Source organism: Acipenser ruthenus, chromosome 19 (assembly GCF_902713425.1).
Source record: "Acipenser ruthenus chromosome 19, fAciRut3.2 maternal haplotype, whole genome shotgun sequence".
Classification (NCBI taxonomy): Eukaryota; Metazoa; Chordata; class Actinopteri; order Acipenseriformes; family Acipenseridae; genus Acipenser; species Acipenser ruthenus.
Genome location: NC_081207.1, coordinates 22465128 through 22484891, shown reverse-complemented (window position 1 = coordinate 22484891; position 19764 = coordinate 22465128). Strand labels below are relative to the sequence as shown.

General features: G+C 37.8%; 2 protein-coding genes across 2 annotated transcripts; both read right to left on the bottom strand.

The window, feature by feature from the left end:
• Positions 1-1429: 1429 nt before the first annotated feature.
• On the bottom strand, positions 1430-8161 carry LOC117424066 (cytochrome b-245 light chain). The gene is made up of 6 exons (XM_034040096.3): positions 7788-8161; positions 7045-7114; positions 5900-5974; positions 4255-4338; positions 3799-3880; positions 1430-3464 (listed from the first exon to the last, which is right to left on the bottom strand). The coding sequence occupies exons 1-6, from the start codon at positions 7843-7845 to the stop codon at positions 3279-3281; spliced, it is 555 nt and encodes a 184-aa protein (XP_033895987.1). The 5' UTR covers positions 7846-8161; the 3' UTR covers positions 1430-3278.
• A 4293-nt stretch (positions 8162-12454) lies between these two features.
• On the bottom strand, positions 12455-15880 carry mvda (mevalonate (diphospho) decarboxylase a). Its single transcript, XM_034040828.2, is given in 7 exon segments — positions 12455-12565; positions 12945-13019; positions 13433-13632; positions 14685-14709; positions 14711-14832; positions 15132-15246; positions 15686-15880. Coding segments are annotated over 7 exon segments (843 nt in total).
• Positions 15881-19764: the final 3884 nt, after the last annotated feature.

Below are 19764 nucleotides of genomic sequence, written 5' to 3'. Positions count from 1 at the left end.
TTGTATTACTTTGTAGTGTATAGTTACGTTTTTATACAGCATACCTTATATATATATATATATATATATATATATATATATATATATATATATATATATATAACACTTTTTTCTAACTCTGCAGTTTCTGTTTTGTTTTACATAGATACTGAATTTCCATGTCATTAAAAAGGTGCTCCACATTAGTTACAGAATCAAAGGCATATTCTCTTGTACCTGTTTGGATCATTATTAGTGAAATACTAGAACCTGTAAGGAAAACGACTTGGTTGACAGAATTGAGAACTCTACTGCCATCTTCTGGTAATAATTCTCAAAAAAATATTTAACTATATTGGATTTGGTGCAGTGCACTGCATTTAATTAGGTGGCCCAGACTTTTTTTAAAAAAATCTAAAACCAGGTACTTATTTTTAAAAAATAATTCTACATTGCAACGTGAAAAATAATTTGTGACCTTTTTGTTTTTATTCACTTAATAGAAAAGTAAAATAGTTTCCGCGGGCACTTTTCAATTGAATTAGCAGCTGACATAATAATACTTGGGAATCTTCCTCAAAGGAAACTATAAAGTGGGTAAAATAAAAATGAGCAAGGGGGAAAACTGTGCTTTTGGAAATTGGGTTCAGTTTTTAAAGGTGTAGACCTGTTTAATCTATGGGATTACATCCATGTTCATGGGGGTGGGGGATTGTAATTAGGGCTGGTCATTGAGGGCTGCAATCAGAGTGTAAAAAAATGTATGGGTTAAATTTGATGAGTTATTTCTGAAGTTCATAATCTGATAATTATGGGTTTGTTTTTTTTAAACAAACCCCAGAAAAGATCTGAATTCAATGCTAAAGAATTGTTCAGTCAAATCTAGACTTGAATACACAGATTTATTAAAAGCATCATTACCTTGTTAAAATAACAGTAACAGAAGCAACAGACAAACCAGTACTTCCAAAAGGATTGATTAGAATATATCTTAAATATAATGAAAAGTATAAATCACCTGTAATTTATCTATAAAGTGTTACTGGCAACACCTGCATGCATATATATATATATATATATATATATATATATATATACTATGATGTTTGTTGCACCTTGCATTTATTGATACAAAACTGTCTAAAAGATATACTGTAAAAACTATAATGCCAACAGTATTGATTGATAGTAGTAATCATTTTTGAGTAATCTTATAAAATAAAATGCGAAATTAAATGCCGACACAAACATGTTCTTGAAATAAGACTTTCTAGTCTTAAAACGTGTTGTTTTTTCTCAACAACATGCACAGAAACTTCTTTGCAAAGGATTCTGAAAATGTGTTTATCTGCCCTGGCTGTCTCCTTCATTTGGCTTTTTTTCCCCACATTAATGTACCCTGCTTGATCAAGCTAAACATCTCACACAACAAAGTGACTAAGAGAGCGTGCAAAGAGAATTATTTTAATACTCCAACCATAGAATAAGGCAATCTGCAATCCTCCTGGGACTGTACTACAGTACAAATCAACATGGAAAAATTCTGGAACTCTTATGAAAAAAAGAAACCAGGTATCCTGTTGGGGAAATGAGTCATCCTGACATTTTGAGTTTGTTTTTTTTTTTGCTTTTTGAGCCTGCTGGTGGTTGATTTGATCAACCTATGCCTGTTTGAGAAAAGACACAAATGTATTTTTTTACCATTTTACAGCACTAAGGAATCACCCTGGATTATATCAACCTTCCCGTTGTACCGTTTTTATTTTACTTACTTTGGTAAATTGTGTAGAAAAAAACAATGTATAGTAAAATACCAATTACAGCAGATGAGGTTGTTAAAAAGTATTTGATAAACAGGTAGGAAAAGGCGATAGAGGACAGGTTTACATACATGGCACCCGAGATGTACCCAGGTTATTGGGTACCCTTTCAGATCAAATGTATTGTTACATTTGAATCTGCTGTAGTTAAGGTCGTCATGCACACTATACATGCAAATGATTTGGTACACTGGCTATTTTTTCAGTTTTAACAGGAAACAGGCTTAATAAAAATATAACAGAAAGGGGACTTCCCAGTGTTTAACTGCAACACATGAGAGAGCAGGAACTTGCGATTAAAAAGAAAAGTACATTTGAAACTCAAAAGCACTATCACAGAAGTTTAAAATAACATTCTATTATTATTATTTATTATTTGTTTATTTAGCAGACGCCTTTATCCAAGGCGACTTACAGAGACTGGGGTGTGTGAACTATGCATCAGCTGCAGAGTCTCTTACAATTTACGTCTCACCCGAAAGACAGAGCTATTTTAGTTATTTCCACAGAAGACTCAATTTCACTTCTGAGCCTGCTGTCCATGTCCACACAGTAGCTGCGTGGCCAACCCAGTAGAGATGATACTGCCGTACATCAAAACTAACTTTTGTACCATCTAGCATCAGTACTAGTAATAAAGAATCAGTACTCCTTGACTTTTAAAATGTTTTCACTTCTACATATCAATGTTGTTCCTTTATACTATGCACACTACAGCAAAACAATTGCGATTTTGTTAATAAACAAAATTTGCTCTGGTAGGCAGTACTAGTAGGGAAGTGGTTAAAAACATTGACGATCACCAATGCTTTAAATTATCACTACATAAACTATAACCCACTAAGGGGTTGATTTGATTACCCTAAGCCAAAGCTGGGGGGATTTGCATCCACCACCTGTCCATGATTAGCCCTAAAAAAAACGGTTAATGAAATCTAGAGGATTGCCGTGTGCTGTAAAATATCTCAGAAAATCCAGCAGTGGATTATCCCCCAAACAAAATGTAGTCTTACTAATTTTCCTTAAATGATGTACAAATGGGATTTATTGTTGGTAAGAATACAAACAAATCTGATTCAACTTCTGCCTTTTAACAAGAAAATCTATTAATAATGATCCATCAGTATTATTATATATATATATATATAAACTGGTTCAAAAGGATCCTACTGAGAAACATTTAGTATGATTTTAATGCATCATAACCGATACTTGCTAGAATGCCAAACTGCCAAAATGATTTTTAATGCAAAACAAAGCAAAGCAAAACTGGGGGTATAAAGGTAAAACATTTTGTGTCCTTCCCGTGGTGAAATCTAAACAGTACCGGGGTTAATAGCATTTTCAAGGGACATTTCCACAGAATATGTTTTTTGGTCAACTAGAGGAATTCCTGTAAACTGGGACCCCTGCAGTGCAGCCTGCAGCAATTGTTCGGTTGCGCACACCCTTGGTCACACGGTCCCCTCGGAGGTGCTCTTAAACAGAGTTGACAGAGATGGGAATGGGGTTGACATACGCAGCATCCTCTTGCCGTTTCCTCCGGAGCTCTGCGGGGGGGCGTGGGGGTGGGTTCGAGGGGGGTTCCTTCATGCTTTGTCCAGGACGTTCCTTGCTCTCTACTCGAGGCATGATGGGTTCCCACTGCTCTCCGCGGATTGCAGCCTGCATGGAATTAAAATAAGGAAACAGTAAAGCGGGTGTATTGCAAAGCATACAGCACATCATGAAACCACATAGTGTTTACAGGTAACTGTTGCGAACTTGCATCATATACCATCTTAACTAAATCTTAACCAAATACCTATAAAGATCTTAAATGTGCCGGTTTGAAAGGAGGAAATGTTAAAGAAAATCTGTATTTTATTTTTAAATAGGTTAAAGAAAGTTTTTAGTTTCTAGGTAGGCTGTTACTGTTTTACTTCATTTAGCTAAAATGAATGACACCCAAATGAAAGGGAATTTTAATGACCCACAGATACTTGAGGAAGTCACTCACCAGCAGGTAGATGAGGCTGGCAATCGCAACACACACACAGCCAAGGACTGTGGGAAGCATAAACCCTCCTGGAACAGAAAGACTGAAGAGAGAGGAATTTTCATCACATGCTGTTCAAGCACGTAGGCTAGGACTGCCAAAAACAGGTGCGGTGTGTAAACAAATAAAAAAAATCGCTTCCTCTTCTGTGGTAACACAGACACGGTGTACTTAATCTGTGTCACTGTTTGTAGATCATTAATTTGTAATAAATCTTTGCAAAGTGTCACTAAGAAAAATGTTTCAAGTATGATATCATATTTGTTCTTCGCTGCAAACACAAATATATAATGTGATAATATATTGAACAAACTAACAATAATTAATTAAACCTTCTGGTCTATTTAAAAACTTCCTCATACATCTCCTTGACCTGACGCAAAGTGATCTTGGAGTGATGTGTGTTCAGTAACTTACACAGCATGCAGGCCTGCTCGGACATAGTAGTTCCGTGTCAGTGGACCAAATGCTTTGACACAAACAGTCAGGTACCTCTGACCCCTTGAAAGACAATGAGAAAGACAACAGCTGTCATATACAAGAAATATATCATTTAAAAAGTTTTAAAAAAAATGACTATGTTCAATATCTACCCCATTTCAGACACACATTCTAACATCACGCAAGTATTTCTACCGTAGGCCTCCTATTGTCATCATCTCTAAATTTGTAGATGAACACACTTTCTGAGAAGTGTGCATTTAATAAGATTTAGTTAGATTTCTTTATTTTGTAGTGTGAAAGGCTACTTTAAAATTAGATATGTCCATTGCACTATAGCTTTCTTTGTTTTTTATTAATTCAAAACATGAATGTGAGAGACTGTGATGAAGTGCCCGCCCCTGTGTGTATTTTGTGTGTTATGTGTTGTATGTTGCGTGCGTGTGTTAATGTTGGTGTATAGTCATTGGTACACGGGATATAAACGGGTCTGTGTTTCACGTGTATTTAAAAATGTAGATTTGTATTTAGGCACGAGGAGGGCACAAATCACTTCACGTGCTGGTTAAATGTAATATGTGAGCACGGAGTTGCACAGAATTAATTCACGTGCTGGGATTCAAGTGAATAATTAATTAGTAATTGAATCCCAGCACAACAGTATATATAGATGCACATTTCTTTCACTCGGGGTTGTGTGTTCGGTGAGTGGAAAACGGGATTGGAGACGGAGGTAATTGTAAAAGTAAAATAAGTAGTAAAATCTGCTCACCGTGTTTTGTCGGTATAGTTCGTTTTGTTTGTCTTTTTATTTTGGCGTATAGTGCCGTGTCCTGTTTTGTGCTTGTTTTTGTGTTTAAAACCTTTTTATTTTCTGTTCTGTTCATTAAATGCTGAGCGAAACCATTCGCTCAGCTCCACCTAAACAACAAGTCTCTGTTTATTTCCTGCTTCTGGTCTGACGCCACCCACTCCGGCCGTCTTTGTGACAGAAACCCAATACAACATCATGTAAATTAAATCTTTATAACATTTAAAATATAACATTTAAAAAATAAAAGGTCTGACACTTTTCTGAATAAAAGGCAAGACTATGACAGCAAATATAAAATGAGATCTATTAGTATCCTAAAAAACTAGATAACCTAAATCCATATTATGTACTTGTAATGTGCTATGACATACAGACAGGTTTCTCCATGTATCCTCAAATACAAAATATGACTTAGAACTGCACCCCATTAAGTACCATGGTTTTATTAGTTCCCTGAGTTCCAGCACTGGTAACCTTACTTGCCTTAATCTGACCTGATTTCTTTACTCAGGATATTCCTGCCAACAAAGTATAGTTGTTACTTCTGTAAAACAATTATAGGCTAGCAGTGGGCTCCTGAACTTGGGTACAACAATGAAGACAAGACTAAGACAAGGGAGTAACTGGCAGAAATCAATGTACAGTATGTGATACAGGATCAATTGATTTGTTTGTCATTTTATATATTTTTGGGTATTTTAATTATAAAACTGTCTCCATTTCCCTGGGTAGTTTCTCAAAGATATCGACAAGGTATGTTGGTTGCAGGATCTGGATAGACCCAGTGTTGATATGTCGTGCACTCACGTTCTCTCAATGCTGGTGCCTTTTTTCCTCTTCCCTCTCGGGTATTCCAACAGACAGATGAACACACCAGCAGCACTGGTTCAAAGGTCAAAGAAATGAAGAACTTTTGAAGTGACTCACCATCTCTGCTTTCCTCCTTCTACGGTTTATTAGCGAGCACTTGTTAGCAGAGAAATGGAAAAGTACACCCAATTCATTCAGCCTTGTGTTTCCTCCAATTCAAAGACTGCTATTTTTGTAATTAAAACAATTGAAACAAACACATTTTTGGCATTTATTCCCTTACAAAACTGTTTTTTAAAGGTCTTTAACAGTTTCATGGGAGCTTCTATTGCTAAACCAAATGTCACTGCACAACATTATACCAGTGAATCGGATAGAGGCGAGGTTTTAAAAAAAAAAAAAGTCACTTCCTTCGTGGAATTTTGAATTCTGACTATATTGCACTTGTTGATGAAGTTAATCAGTAATTATTTTGTTTCATTTTAACTAATTTGCATAGTTCACCTCAATTTTTAATGAAAAAAACACCCTTTTTAATCTAGTTGGAATTCAGTTTGAAATAAAAATGTATTTTTCTGAGGCACAGTCAAATCCTATTTTTGAGGAATGAACAACATGCAAGTATCTTTCAAACCTACATAAACTGTCCATATTACTCATGAGTCCACACAAATAAAATATCACAACTGCCACCATCGTCATAAGCTTGTTTATAATCTCTATAAAATGCTGCAATGTGTAACCCAGTGTGTTACAAACTGACGTTACTTTAACGCTAAACAAGAATAAAACAATTCATTTCAAAATTTTAAATAGAAGAACAATATTTTACATTATGTATACTTTTATTTGAACTTTGTGATGTATGTTTTAATAGAAAAGCTCAGCCAGGTCTATCTTAAAAGGTATAGTGGGCCAATGTTAATGAATTTAACAGCAGCAGACCTAAATACTGCAGAAGTCTATTTTAATTATCTGCTGTTTTCCTCCAGAGGTGATATACGTATAGACCTCCTTATTAAAATCCCAAAAGACAATAGAAGATAGTTTTAGCATGGCTCTATTAAAACAGTCATTATGTTTCACTGCAGAATGAAGACTGTATAAATGTCGTTTGTAACGGCTGTTTGTCTAAAGGATACACTCCATAGGCTGCAAACTGCCAGTCCTTAAATTGCCCAGCAACTCCCACTACGCCTCCTGTTAGCAGAACTGAAATAAGGAAGTAAAGAGTGAGAAAAACTACCACAAACACAAGCTGTTGTATATTGTGAAACTTTACAGTAAGTATGAAGAAACACAGGAGAAACAAACCTTTTACACAGTTTTTAGTTTAGGCAATATGTTCTCAAAATTACATTTTTTTTTTTTTTTTTTTTTTGGATGTGTGGGCTAGTTTGATTTGTTGAGCTCTGCAGAAAATACACTTAAGGGCAAGCCGTTTTAACATTTAATTATACATTTCTGATATCAACAATTCTATTTTGGATATCAATAATTCTCTTTTGTATATCAAAAATTGTATTTACAATATCAAAATAAAAGGTACTATTTCCTATGTCAACAATTCTACTTGTGATATCAAAAATTCTATTTTTGAAATGAAAAATAATATTGAGAATTTGTTCATATCAAAAATATTATTACTGATATCAACAAAACATTACTAATATCAGAAACAGAATTGTTGATATAGAATACACAATACAGCTTGGTTTAATAATACAGGACGCACAACATCTAACCTGCAGTTTAAGCATTCACTAAAACAAATGCTTTATAAATCATATTAACTTTGCGCATACATATCATCATTAAAGATACATTTCAGAACACTAGCAGCGTAACAACAACGTTTCCAAAACTTTTTAAAAGTTTCACTTACTCAGTCCGGCGGCTAGAGCCTGTTCGTTTGCCCACATGGCCCATTCAATTTGACCCATTGTTTTAACTGCCCTTATTATTGAAAAACAAAAAAAAGAAATGAAAACTCCAGTATCTTATTTGATCTGTGTGCTGCGGCGACAGTCTCAGCAACTGATAATTGTTACAATGTAATATCGTGGAAAGTACAATCCCTGCCTGCACTTACGCGTCACTTCCGACTGATTTGCATTCAGTTTTTTTTTTCTTCTTTTTTTTAAAAGATGAGTCTGTTTGATAAACTCTGTTTCTCTTCTTTTAAATTTGTTTCAGCGTCTGCCTCCGCCACATACGTGTATAAATGTAAATTCTCCCTTTACAAAACGTAATCCAAGATTAGGCGTGTCCGATGTATTTTAGGCTTCGGAACAGTTCTGGAAGGGTTTCCTCTTCAACTATGTTATGTATTGCTATACCTATAATGGGGACATTGTGGGGAGAATATATACTTTTGCCATTGAGTATGACCAGTTTTGGTGATTCTAACGTTTAAAATATTTTACAAAGGTAATAGTTTCAAATTGTTCGTGGATTCATTTTTTTTAATTAGTTATTTCCAGTTAGTCCCGGTTACCACACCCATTTACCCTGTATGATCATCCTTTGTTCAAAAAGGCGTAGGCCTATGTTATACAATGTGTAGCAAGACTAAATACATTGAATACAATCAACGAAGTGTTAAGAGTTGATCTTTCACTCTATAACATCTTTGCTCCACTTTATAAAGTAAAAAAAGGTGTGTGAACAATTTATATACCCTGCACAGCTGTAAATTAATGATATATCACTATATTGTATGCAAAATGCTGTACAACAAGAAATAACAATTATGTTTAATAAAAACTGTATGTATGATACAGACATGCCGTAATTTGGTAGGACACCTCGGTTGTTTTTTTGTTGTTGTTGTTTGTTTTTTGCATCATCAATGCTGTTGCTCATGTAAAATTTCTGAAAGTACACATTTTCTCTATTGGTTTGTAGTGTAACATAGCTTTGGAGTTTGAATAGAAAATACCAAGCAGTCATATAAATACAGCTTGAAAACTAAGTTTGACCTCAGGGAAGCAAATTAGGCGCTCGTATCATGTTTAAGTTTATTAAAGTACTATATTAAAAAGATACACCCCCATATATTCTCAAAATATGATACATCTAATGATGTATGGTAAATAATGGTTATACTAAGTTCCATCACAAATTGATTGGTTTTCCAGATATATGGAAAAGTGTACAGATTGCATCCCCTGTATGGGATAATAACTCGTGAGATCAAATGAATCAATGGTTGAATATTTATAGCTTGTTCAAGCAGATCCATTCACATTAATGCATACTGGTTGAAATGAGGAAAAATTGACATGTTACACTGACAAAAGCAGTGTAATGTTTCACCAGTAATACATGGAAATATTACATTAATAGATTCCAAATAAGAAATGTTGGGTTCTGAAAAGGAAATGCTGAAGGCTAGTTTTACTGGTGTTAGGCCGTTCAACCTCCTAATACTGGTATGGGATGTACAAGCCCTTGTTTACACAGGTTTAAACAAACATACCGCTACACAAATACATCTTTATTTCCATGTGTTATAGAAAAGGTCTTTATTTGCATGTTATGGGGGTCTTGAGGGGGCTGCAGCAACACAGCGTCAATTTGTTTCAATCACACACAATAACAGAAAAAACACAATAATTACAAAATAAATTAAGGGTGTTTAAAACGTACAATTACACATCCTGTAAAACGACAAGGGCTATGTGTTACTTATATACCTCCAACTACCTTAAAAAAAAGAGAGAAATGTCAGGTTTCACTTCTGCTACAAAGAAACAACACTTTATTTGAATTACTCAAAACAAAGACACTTTGCAGTGCATAATTTTGGAACTTCTCATCGAGTGTTCCCTGTTTGTTAAATAACTAGCCTGCATGCTTTATGCAAAGGAGCTGAATGTGCTACTACACTAATTAGTTGGCTGTATTTCATCTGTATCTTTAAAGAATTCCAAACGCACCAGTAGAAAACTTGTAAACATACAAGTTGGTAGAAGGTCAAAACAAAATAGACATGGATATTTACTGTAGGTATATCAGTAGTACTAAACCCCTATGTTAAAAAAGTGTATTTTAACCTCTAGTGCTTTGTTAAGGAAATAAAAGGCAGTCTTCGCTGAAGACAAGAGTCATAACAGTAAATGGTTATATAAGAGGATCATAAAAGACCAGGCTGTAAGGATGAAAAATTACAAAGCAAAATATACTGGAAACCATTGTAGAGAACGCCATGTACCAGTCTGTGGTACCTTCACTAGGTTTAAAAGTAAAACGAATCAAACACCTACAGCAGTAACACCCTGTATATAAACATCAACACAAATACATAGTCTCCACTTTTTATTAAAAAGAGTGTTTGCTTCAGAATCACCTGATAATTGTAAAGTATATGCTTTACTTATAATGATGAACTACTCAATATTATTAATCTCTGCCAGGTTCCATTTAACAGTTTGTTTCTTCCTTTAAACCTGCATTCAATGATATGATTTGCAGGGATCCTGGCTATACATTCTGGAGGCCAATGCTCAGGCACTTTGCTTCAAGTGTTTTGGAAGTCCGTCTGAGCCCAGCAGGTGGAGGCTTGTATCTTCTGCAACCCGAGGGCCCGGTCCTGCCTATAGAGAAACACAGACAGGAGTCAAAAGCTCTGGCTGGCGCTACAGTTTAGTTATAGTGCAGCTGCCCTTATAGAGCAAGCAGCTTCAAATGTCATTTTCCCAGTCTGTGTTAAGGTGCTATCATCTGAGCTCCGGGATGCGCTTAAGTTCTATTTGCCTGCAATAGATAAATGTAACATAGGCTAGATCAGCCAAATAGCCAGAGCCATCTATTGCTGCACAATCTGAAGGCTTTTTCTACCTTTGTGTTAATGATATAACTGATTCCTCTGGGACACGACTCCATCCCAATGGCAGATTTCAGCTCCTCTGTTACAGACACTGGGCTCACTGCCAGCCCTTTTAGGAACCTACAGAGAGACATAGAAACTGGTTAACTACATGCATTTACAGTACAACACTCACAGTGCTGGCTTCAACATCAGCTTTTGGTATATGCTACTGTATCACATCACTTTTCATTTCACTCCAAAAAACTGTTTTACAAACAGAATTTGAGTCACTTTTTGTGGTTTTATTTCACTGCCAAATGTAGTGTCTGCAGCTGACAAACACATGACAAAAAACATGCATTGGTATTGAAAGAAAAACTGACATTTGTATTGCAAAGTTACAGCCAACATGCACAACTCAAGTGTGTTTGTTTTTCACCTTTTCTTTTAAATTACTAACTCTTTTGGCCATTTAAAAGTTTTATAAAAGGTTAATTCCATCCTAGTTCACCAAGAATGACAAAAACTGGTTGTATAGCAACTGTCACCAGCTTGGTTATTTTTATATACACGACTATGAGAAACATTTGCTTTGCAAATTTTAAATTCAACATTAAAGGCCATATTCACAAAACTTTAGAGAGTGCTAGTCCAAATCAAATTTATTTTTTTACTTTTTTATAGAAGGTTAGAAGTGTATTAACAGTTCTCACAAAAACATTTAGCCCAAGAGAACTGTAAATAAAAGTTTTTTTAAATAGTTCCCAAAAACCCCAGTTCACTGATTTTCTTTGCCAACTTTCTTTTCTATAGAAAATGAATTACAGTGTTTCTCATTCATCTGCACAGCAACGACAGTAATAGGAATTTAGAAAGGCTTTCTAAATTCCTATTTGATTGAAAATGTCAGGAATTCTTTGTTTTCTTGTTATGTGTTCGCCAAGTTCCCTGTCTGCAGCCGACAATCATTGTGTTGAAAGAAATGACAAATAACAGGAAGCCCAGCAGTTACAAGCAACCAAAATATATTTATTTTGTTGTATTTGGGTCCTTATTCAAGCTTCTCAAAAATGTTAGTCTCCTAGATTACTTTAGACCTTTTGAATTGCATTTGTGTATAATCAGATAAACTATTGACTTTAAAAACATTTTATAAATATTGACCATTGTGACAGGGAGCCCTCCCCTTGTGCCTGTTTATTTATTTATTTATGTATTTATTATTATTATTATTATTATTATTATTATTATTATTATTATTATTATTATTATTATTATTATTATTATTGTATATGTGTGTCCGGATGGACAAAAGCCATCCAATATTATTGTTTATTGTTTGAGACCGGCAGGAAGCCGGTCTCGTAAAGTGTAGCTGGCAGGGATGGGGTTAAATCCCTATCCCAATAAAGCCCATGGGAATGTGGCTGGAGCCTTAATAAGGTAATTGTTTAATAGGTAATTAAGGCTCCAGCCATAGTATAAAAGATCCACTCTGGGCTCAGACAAACAGACAGTATTAGAGAGAGTTAAGGAAGTAAGAGTGAATGCTACCAGCCAGAGAACAAGGTACTCGGGTTTTATAGTAAGAATTATTTGTTAGTGTTTATTTTTACTTTGGGCAGTGTGCTGTATAACCTGTTTGTTTGTTTTTGTTTATTAATAAAATACTGAGTGCCATAGCGTTTCAGTTTCACCCGTACGTCCTGCGTTTTTGTTTTTCATTTCCTGGTCTGATGTCACCACCCATGGTCATTCATGGTCAGTTCTCCTAATGTTTCAAAATCCCGCCATCGGATTGCAGCAATCATCTCTTTCATCCGCTCAGGAACAACAGACTCTGCCCGATACTGGAAGACAGGAATAATTAAAGTACTGCATATTCCAAATGTCCACTTTTCTCCCCTATAATAGCGTCAGTACCATATGTAGCATTGCTCAGAGTCAATCAAGAGGACCACACTCTGAGAAGGTCTTTCCACCTGGAGAAACCAGGGTAGATGTTGCTTGCATGCAAACTAGCTCTGTACTCATCGTCCACATGGTGAGAAAGTGACCAAAGTGTTTTTAATATTTTCTTTACCTTTGATCTGACATTACTTCACGTGGGCGTCCCTATGAGCTGGAATGACCCAATACATTTTCTTCACTTTAAATAAATAAATAAACTACTATCTACCTGACCACAGGACAAGATTGATAATAAAGGAAACTCTATTTCCCCTGTACCTTTAGGAGGGGGCTGGTTTGGACACTTGTCTGCATTCCAGCAGTGCTTCCTACTGGTTTCCACTCTGCACTCACCTGTAAAAACAAGTATATGTTACACGATTGTATAGTGTACATACAGTTCATTGGATATATGGCACAGCACACATACAGATGCATTATTATGAACAAAAGCTATTTTCCACTTGCTGTAGTCATCTGGCACCATATATTTTAAATCAAGTTCTTAGAGACTTCCATATCAAAGTACGATACAAAACTCAGAGGGTCACTAGCTCACTTAAATAGTAATACAATGTCAAATACAAGACCATACTTTATCTGAAGCTAGTGTGATGACATATTTTTCCAAACAGTATTCCCACATTAATTGTTGGCATCGCTAGAGTGCAATTTTCTGAGGGTCTGTGAACACCTCTAGCCTGCTGTTTAAGACACATTTTTTTGCAATACAGAAAGCAACTGTCTTACTCAAAGCCCCTACTTACCACTAGTATAAGGACTCGGAGCTCAGGCCAGTGAGTATCTGGCTGTATACGTTCTGCGATGCTGTCCTTTCCATCAGGCTTGTCTCCCATGATCCACTGCACAAAGCCCCCGTACATACTCCTGCAGGCACTGCCCGACCCCTGGTGAGCCACTTCAGACAGCTCCCCCTCCACTCCACACAGCCTGGCTAGCGTGTACACTGTCACACAGACAGAGAGAGGGTCACAACAGTCTGAGGGTTATTGTTAACAGCTGTCATGTAGCACTGAGAAACAAACCAATAAAGACAGCAAGATCTGTATCATTACTGAATTGCAGGGGCATTGCTAGATTATTTTAGGGTGTATAAGGGTTGTGTTAGCTGGATGACAAGTTTTCAGATTTTAGATGGCATATTTCAATTTATAAAGGAGGAGGGGAATCACAATAACTCTTACCGACTGCTCTTGACATGCATAAACTAATACTCTTCAGATTACTATGAAACAAAGCGTGCCAATGTAATACTCCAAACCCAGACATTTTACATATTTTATTTGTTTAAATGTATGTCATTTTTTAGGTTGGGTTGCTGTAGTTATATTGAGCTTCGTGCACAGTATTGCAGAGCTCTGTGATAGAAATCAAGCTTAATTAAATCAAACTTAATTAATTATATATATATATATATATATATATATATATATATATATATATATATATACACATATACACACACATATATATACACACACACACACACATATATATATATATATATATATATATATATATATATATATATATATACAAACACATGTGCTGTATGTGTCTCCTAAACCTGAAAACTGAGGTACAACTGTAAGAAAGCCCAAACACTTGTCAGTTACACATCAACACATTGACAATCAATACATTACACTTATATTTACTGAAGCAAGCCTACTATGGGATCAAAATTCTCTTTAACATGTTACTGTAAATGTACTGTACTGTAAAAAAAGTAGAAAAACTTAAAGAAACGGTGTAAAACATTTTGACTAAAAGCCTTTCTCAATGCCTATAACTGTCGAAAATGTTGTCATTGAAAAAAGATAAGTATGTATAAATTTAAAACTACTGAGACTGCATAGTTATGGAAGTATACTCTACTACACAGTGCCACTGAAAACAGGGAGCTGCACATTAGCAGTTTTTCTTCTTTCAAAAGACATGTGTAAATTATAGACTGGAGTAATGTTGTTAGACAAGATCAATGAGTTTTCCGGTTACCCAGGCAAGCGTAGCCTGCTGCAAAAGGATGTCAACCCCGCGGCTGTTGGGAAGTTGTTTATGAAGCAGATGTGAACTTTATGGGACAGGTTTAACTTCTCAGAGTTATTGTCTCCATCACTGCTTCGTTTCCTGGCCAGGCGACGGACTGGAACACAGAAAAATAACAATTCAGATTCATCATTAAAGGGGAAGCTTCAAACTGCTTAAAATAAATACAGTATTCAAAACACAGTAGATCTCCCAGGTAGAAAATGGTTGTTTTTGCATCAATGGATTCTCAATGTTTTAAACAAGCATCCTCTGTATACATTCAATGTTGTACAACTTTATACTCACTCTCATGACTGCTATAGCACAGTCACAAAAATGGCATTGCTTGCTTGTTCATTGCTATACAGTGAATGGTTCATTCTTGTGAAAGTGATCATCTTAAAAGTAACCCACTTTCTCTTAAGCAGGACTGGAGCCATGGATGGTTGATATTGTCCTCTTTGCCATTGAGCCAGATTCGATCCTCCTTAAAAAGCTGACTTGATGCCACCGTTGTTGTTGTCTTTAGCTAAAATTGTAGGCTGGGCCTTTGTCTCCAGGGTTCAGTAACTTGGCAACATCTGTTGCTTAAATTCTGTGGGTAAAATTAAGTGATCAGCTTGATAGAGAGAACAGAATTTGCTCGCTGAACTACAGTCTACCTGCTGGATTCCAGCAGTGATGCAACATTCAAATTGGTCCTTGGTTTATGTGCAGTTGGACTGGTGCCTGACATTGGAAGACAATGGCTACAGATGATTCTAACCCCCAAAATGTTGCATGGGGGAAACGTGGGGGAAATATTTTTCAAATAGGGGGCTTCAGCTAAGAAATTGGGTTTTTTTATGCCCTCTGTAGTGAGCTCCTTGGTATTTTCCCTTAGTGTTCTCATGATCTTTTAAAAATATTAACCCTGCCTTCTGACAGTGATGGTCTATGCCTACTAGCCAATAGTACATGCTTTTTACCATAAGTCCCGCCTTACACTTGACTCCTCCACCATCCACACACGCACACGCCTCCACTGCTTTGAATATCATGCTGGCCACAAAGAAATTGCCATTGAGATGATGATGGAAAAGTGTGGCTATGCTAGTGAAGATGGTCCACAAATGGAGGATCCGATTGCCAGCCAACATGTGCACATTAGAAAAGCTTGACATGCTACACCCAAAAGAAGCCCTGTCACCAATAAAGAGACCCATTGCAAGTCTAGCACAGGAGTTCCAATCCATATGTGGAGACATAATGGAAACTGAGAGTGGTGCAATTTAACTAACAAGACCTGGAAACAAGCCATGGATGAATCCTTCTAGCTTAAGGTGTATGAAGACAGAGATGCTGCGGAGACAGAAGATTCTGTCATGTGTCTTTACTTGCATAGGCTATGCTGACACACTACCCATATTGAATGCAACAGTAGAAAGAACATTCAGCACTAGTGTCAGTAACATGAAGACGAAGCTGAAAAATCACCTTCAAGTTAAAACACTAGGAAGCCTCCTGGATGTTAAATATGGTTTGCAGTGAGGGGACAAGATTGCAGGAGCTTTCAGCCAACCACTCATATGCTCCAGAGATTCACAAGCCACATTTACAGCATTTCTAGAAGTGAGGACTGCCTAGATTTTAGTTAATTACAGCAACACCTGAATTATTTTTTAATCCTAGGACAGTAAATACTGTAGCGATCTGTTAACGCAGACAGGCGCATCACACAGAGGCGAGGGACCTCTCACACTTAAGCAGAGCGCCAATACTGCTGGCCAGCAGCCTTACCACCATGAAGCCAGATTTTAGAAGCTAAGCATGTCTGGGCTTGGTCAGTACTTGGATAAGAGATATCCATGGAAAAACTGGGTTGCTGCTGGAAGTGGTGTTTGTGGACCAGTAGGGGGCACTCTTCCTTCTGGACCAGAAATCATAAAAAGCAATACCCCAGCATGGTGACAGGGGACCATTGTGCTGCGGGAGGTGCCATTTATTTTTACAATAATTAAATAATCACAAAATAAAATCATAAAGTGAGGTAAAGGAGACTGGGAGTCAAAAATAGATGATTGTAGTAGTTTTTCTTTTACCTTACCCTTTCTCAGTATCTCTCTATCTCCTCCAAACACAACCTTCTCTCACACTCTTGTCTTCCCCAATCCTACCCTACCCCCGTCTTTCATGCCAAACCTGCACCCCAATTCACCTCCACACACAACACGCAACCATTGCATGCACACCACCATACAACCCCTACACGCACACACCACTATGCAACTCTTGCAAGCACACACCACCATGCAACCCTTGCACGCACACACCACCATGCAACCCCTACATGTAGCAACACCATGCAATCCTTGCAAGCACACACCACCATGCAACCCCTACACGCACACACCACCATGCAACCCTTGCACGCGCACACCACCATGCAACCCCTATACACACCACCATGCAACCCCTGCACACACCACCACCATGCAACCCCTACACACACACCACCAGGCAACCCCTGCACACACCACCACCATGCAGCCATTGCATGCACACACCACCAGGCAACCCTTGTACGCACACACCACCACCATGCAGCCATTGCACGCACACACCACTATGCAACCCTTGCACGCACACACTACTATGCTACCCCTGCACACAAACACACCACCATGCAACCCCTGCACACACACCACCATGCAACCCCTGCACACAAACACCACCATGCAACCCTTGCACACACACCACCATGCAACCCCTGCACACAAACACCACCATGCAACCCTTGCACACACACCACCATGCAACCCCTGCACACACACACCACCATGCAACCCCTGCACACACACACACACCACCATGCAACCCCTGCACACACACACCACTACCATGCAACCCCTGCACGCAGCAACACCATGCAATCCTTGCAAGCACACACCACCATGCAACCCCTGCACACACACCACTATGCAACTCCTGCAAACACACACCACCATGCAACACTTGCACATCCACCACCATGCAACCCCTGCACACACACACACCACCAGGCAACCCCTGCACACACCACCACCATGCAGCCATTGCATGCACACACCACCATGCAACCCCTGAACACACACACCACCACCATGCAACCCTTGCATGCACACACCACCATTCAGCCCTTGCATACAAACACCACCATGCAACCCCTGCATGCACACACAACCATACAACCCCTGCACACATACACCCACCATGCAACACCTGCACGCACACCCTCTACACTATCCTGATTCTCTCCCCTCCCCCCCAGATTCGCTACAATACAGTCATGCCTAGAGGTTTATCAGACCTCAAAATGAATAGAATGGCGGAGTTCAATATATTTTATTCATCTACCACATGCAAAAAAAAATACTATTGTATTTTATTGGTAAACTATTCCTTATCTATTACTGATAGTTTAAACTGTAGGCTATAGATAATGTTTAAACAGTTGGGCTATTCAAATATAATGGCTAAATTCCAATTCAGACACTTACAATCTAGCCTATCTAAATTTCCTCCTGTAGTGCAATTGGCTAAGCAGTTCCTCACTTCTCCCACTTTAACTGCTGTGTCTGTGTGCTGGCAAAGTAAATAGCTGCTGCGTGTAAAGATCTTTGGTATCCTATGGGATGAATGGTGCTATATAAATCCAAGGGATTATCTTTCATTTAAATAAACAGCTTTTCAAACTAGGGGTATGGTCATTTTGGGAGTTAAAAGTGTTTGAAGACCCTGGGTCAATCACCCTCAAATGGATGAGAAAGGGCAATCTGTCTCGTATGGTAAAGGGGGTTCTAAACCCATCTGGCGGCGGGGTGGCGTACGAATCCGTGGCCGGTGATTTTCTTTAGCTGAGGGTCGTGTGCATATGAAGAGAATGCTCCCAAGTTCCTTGCCCCAGGGGTCGTGGAGATATGAGGTACGACAGCAGCCCCCCACCCGACCGCGATTCCCTCTGGCAAATCCTATTAAAAAACAGTCACATTTTATGAACATTAATGTTTCGGGGTAACGTTTGCCATCTGGCGGTGGGGTGTCTTTCTTTAGCTAAGACTCTTGTTCACGCAAGAGTTTGTTGGCCCAGGGGTCGTGGAGATATGGGTACGATAAGAGACCACCTCCCTCCCTATGGCAAATCCTATTATAAAAACACCATTGGGGTAAGGCTCGGCAAATGGCGGTCGTGGGTCATACGGACTCGAAGGAACCCATTTTCTTTAGCTAAGACTGTTGTGCATCTAAAGAGAGTGCTCCCGAGTTTGTTGGCCCAGGATTTGTGGACATGGGGTATGACAGGAGGACCCCCCCCCACCCCCCGACCGCGATTTCCTAAGGCAAAATACATACAAAAATGTCCATTATATATAAGACCACATTTTATAGTGTATTTATGCAACAGAAGCACCAATTAAGTCCATTTGAAGTGTTTTGTGATCACAGTATCAGCCTTGAGTGTATCGGAGCATAGCTTTGTATCGAAAGTTTTGCATGCGCGAGCGGAGCCGACAAAAAACACTAAATACCCTATTCTTTAAAATATCACTTTGTAGTGCAAATTTGAGGAAGGCAACTACTTAGCAACTTGCAAATTGGTACAGAGTACCTGTAGGACATGCAGATAATGAATGTAGAAGCACAAGTTTCTAGCTATTTTGCTCCCCATGCAGTACCTGTCCTTAGATGGCCGAAACCACTGTATCGCTGTATAACTGTAAACCCTATAAATATCACTTTTTATTGTGTATTTGTGGGACACAACCACTTACGAACTTCACTTAAATAGCTGTGCTATCAGAATATCAGTGTATAACTGCTGGGTATACCGAATCCCTTTGGATATTTTTTATGTTTGCTTTAATAAAAACGTTTATCATTGTTAATAGTTATTATAGTTTTATCTTGAGGTAAACATTTTAAATGGTACACATAATTATGCAGAGAAAAAACATTTACAGTGCACACTTTTTTGTATTATTTATACTAACTTTGCTGAATACAAAGCGAATACGACTGTTTCCAAAGA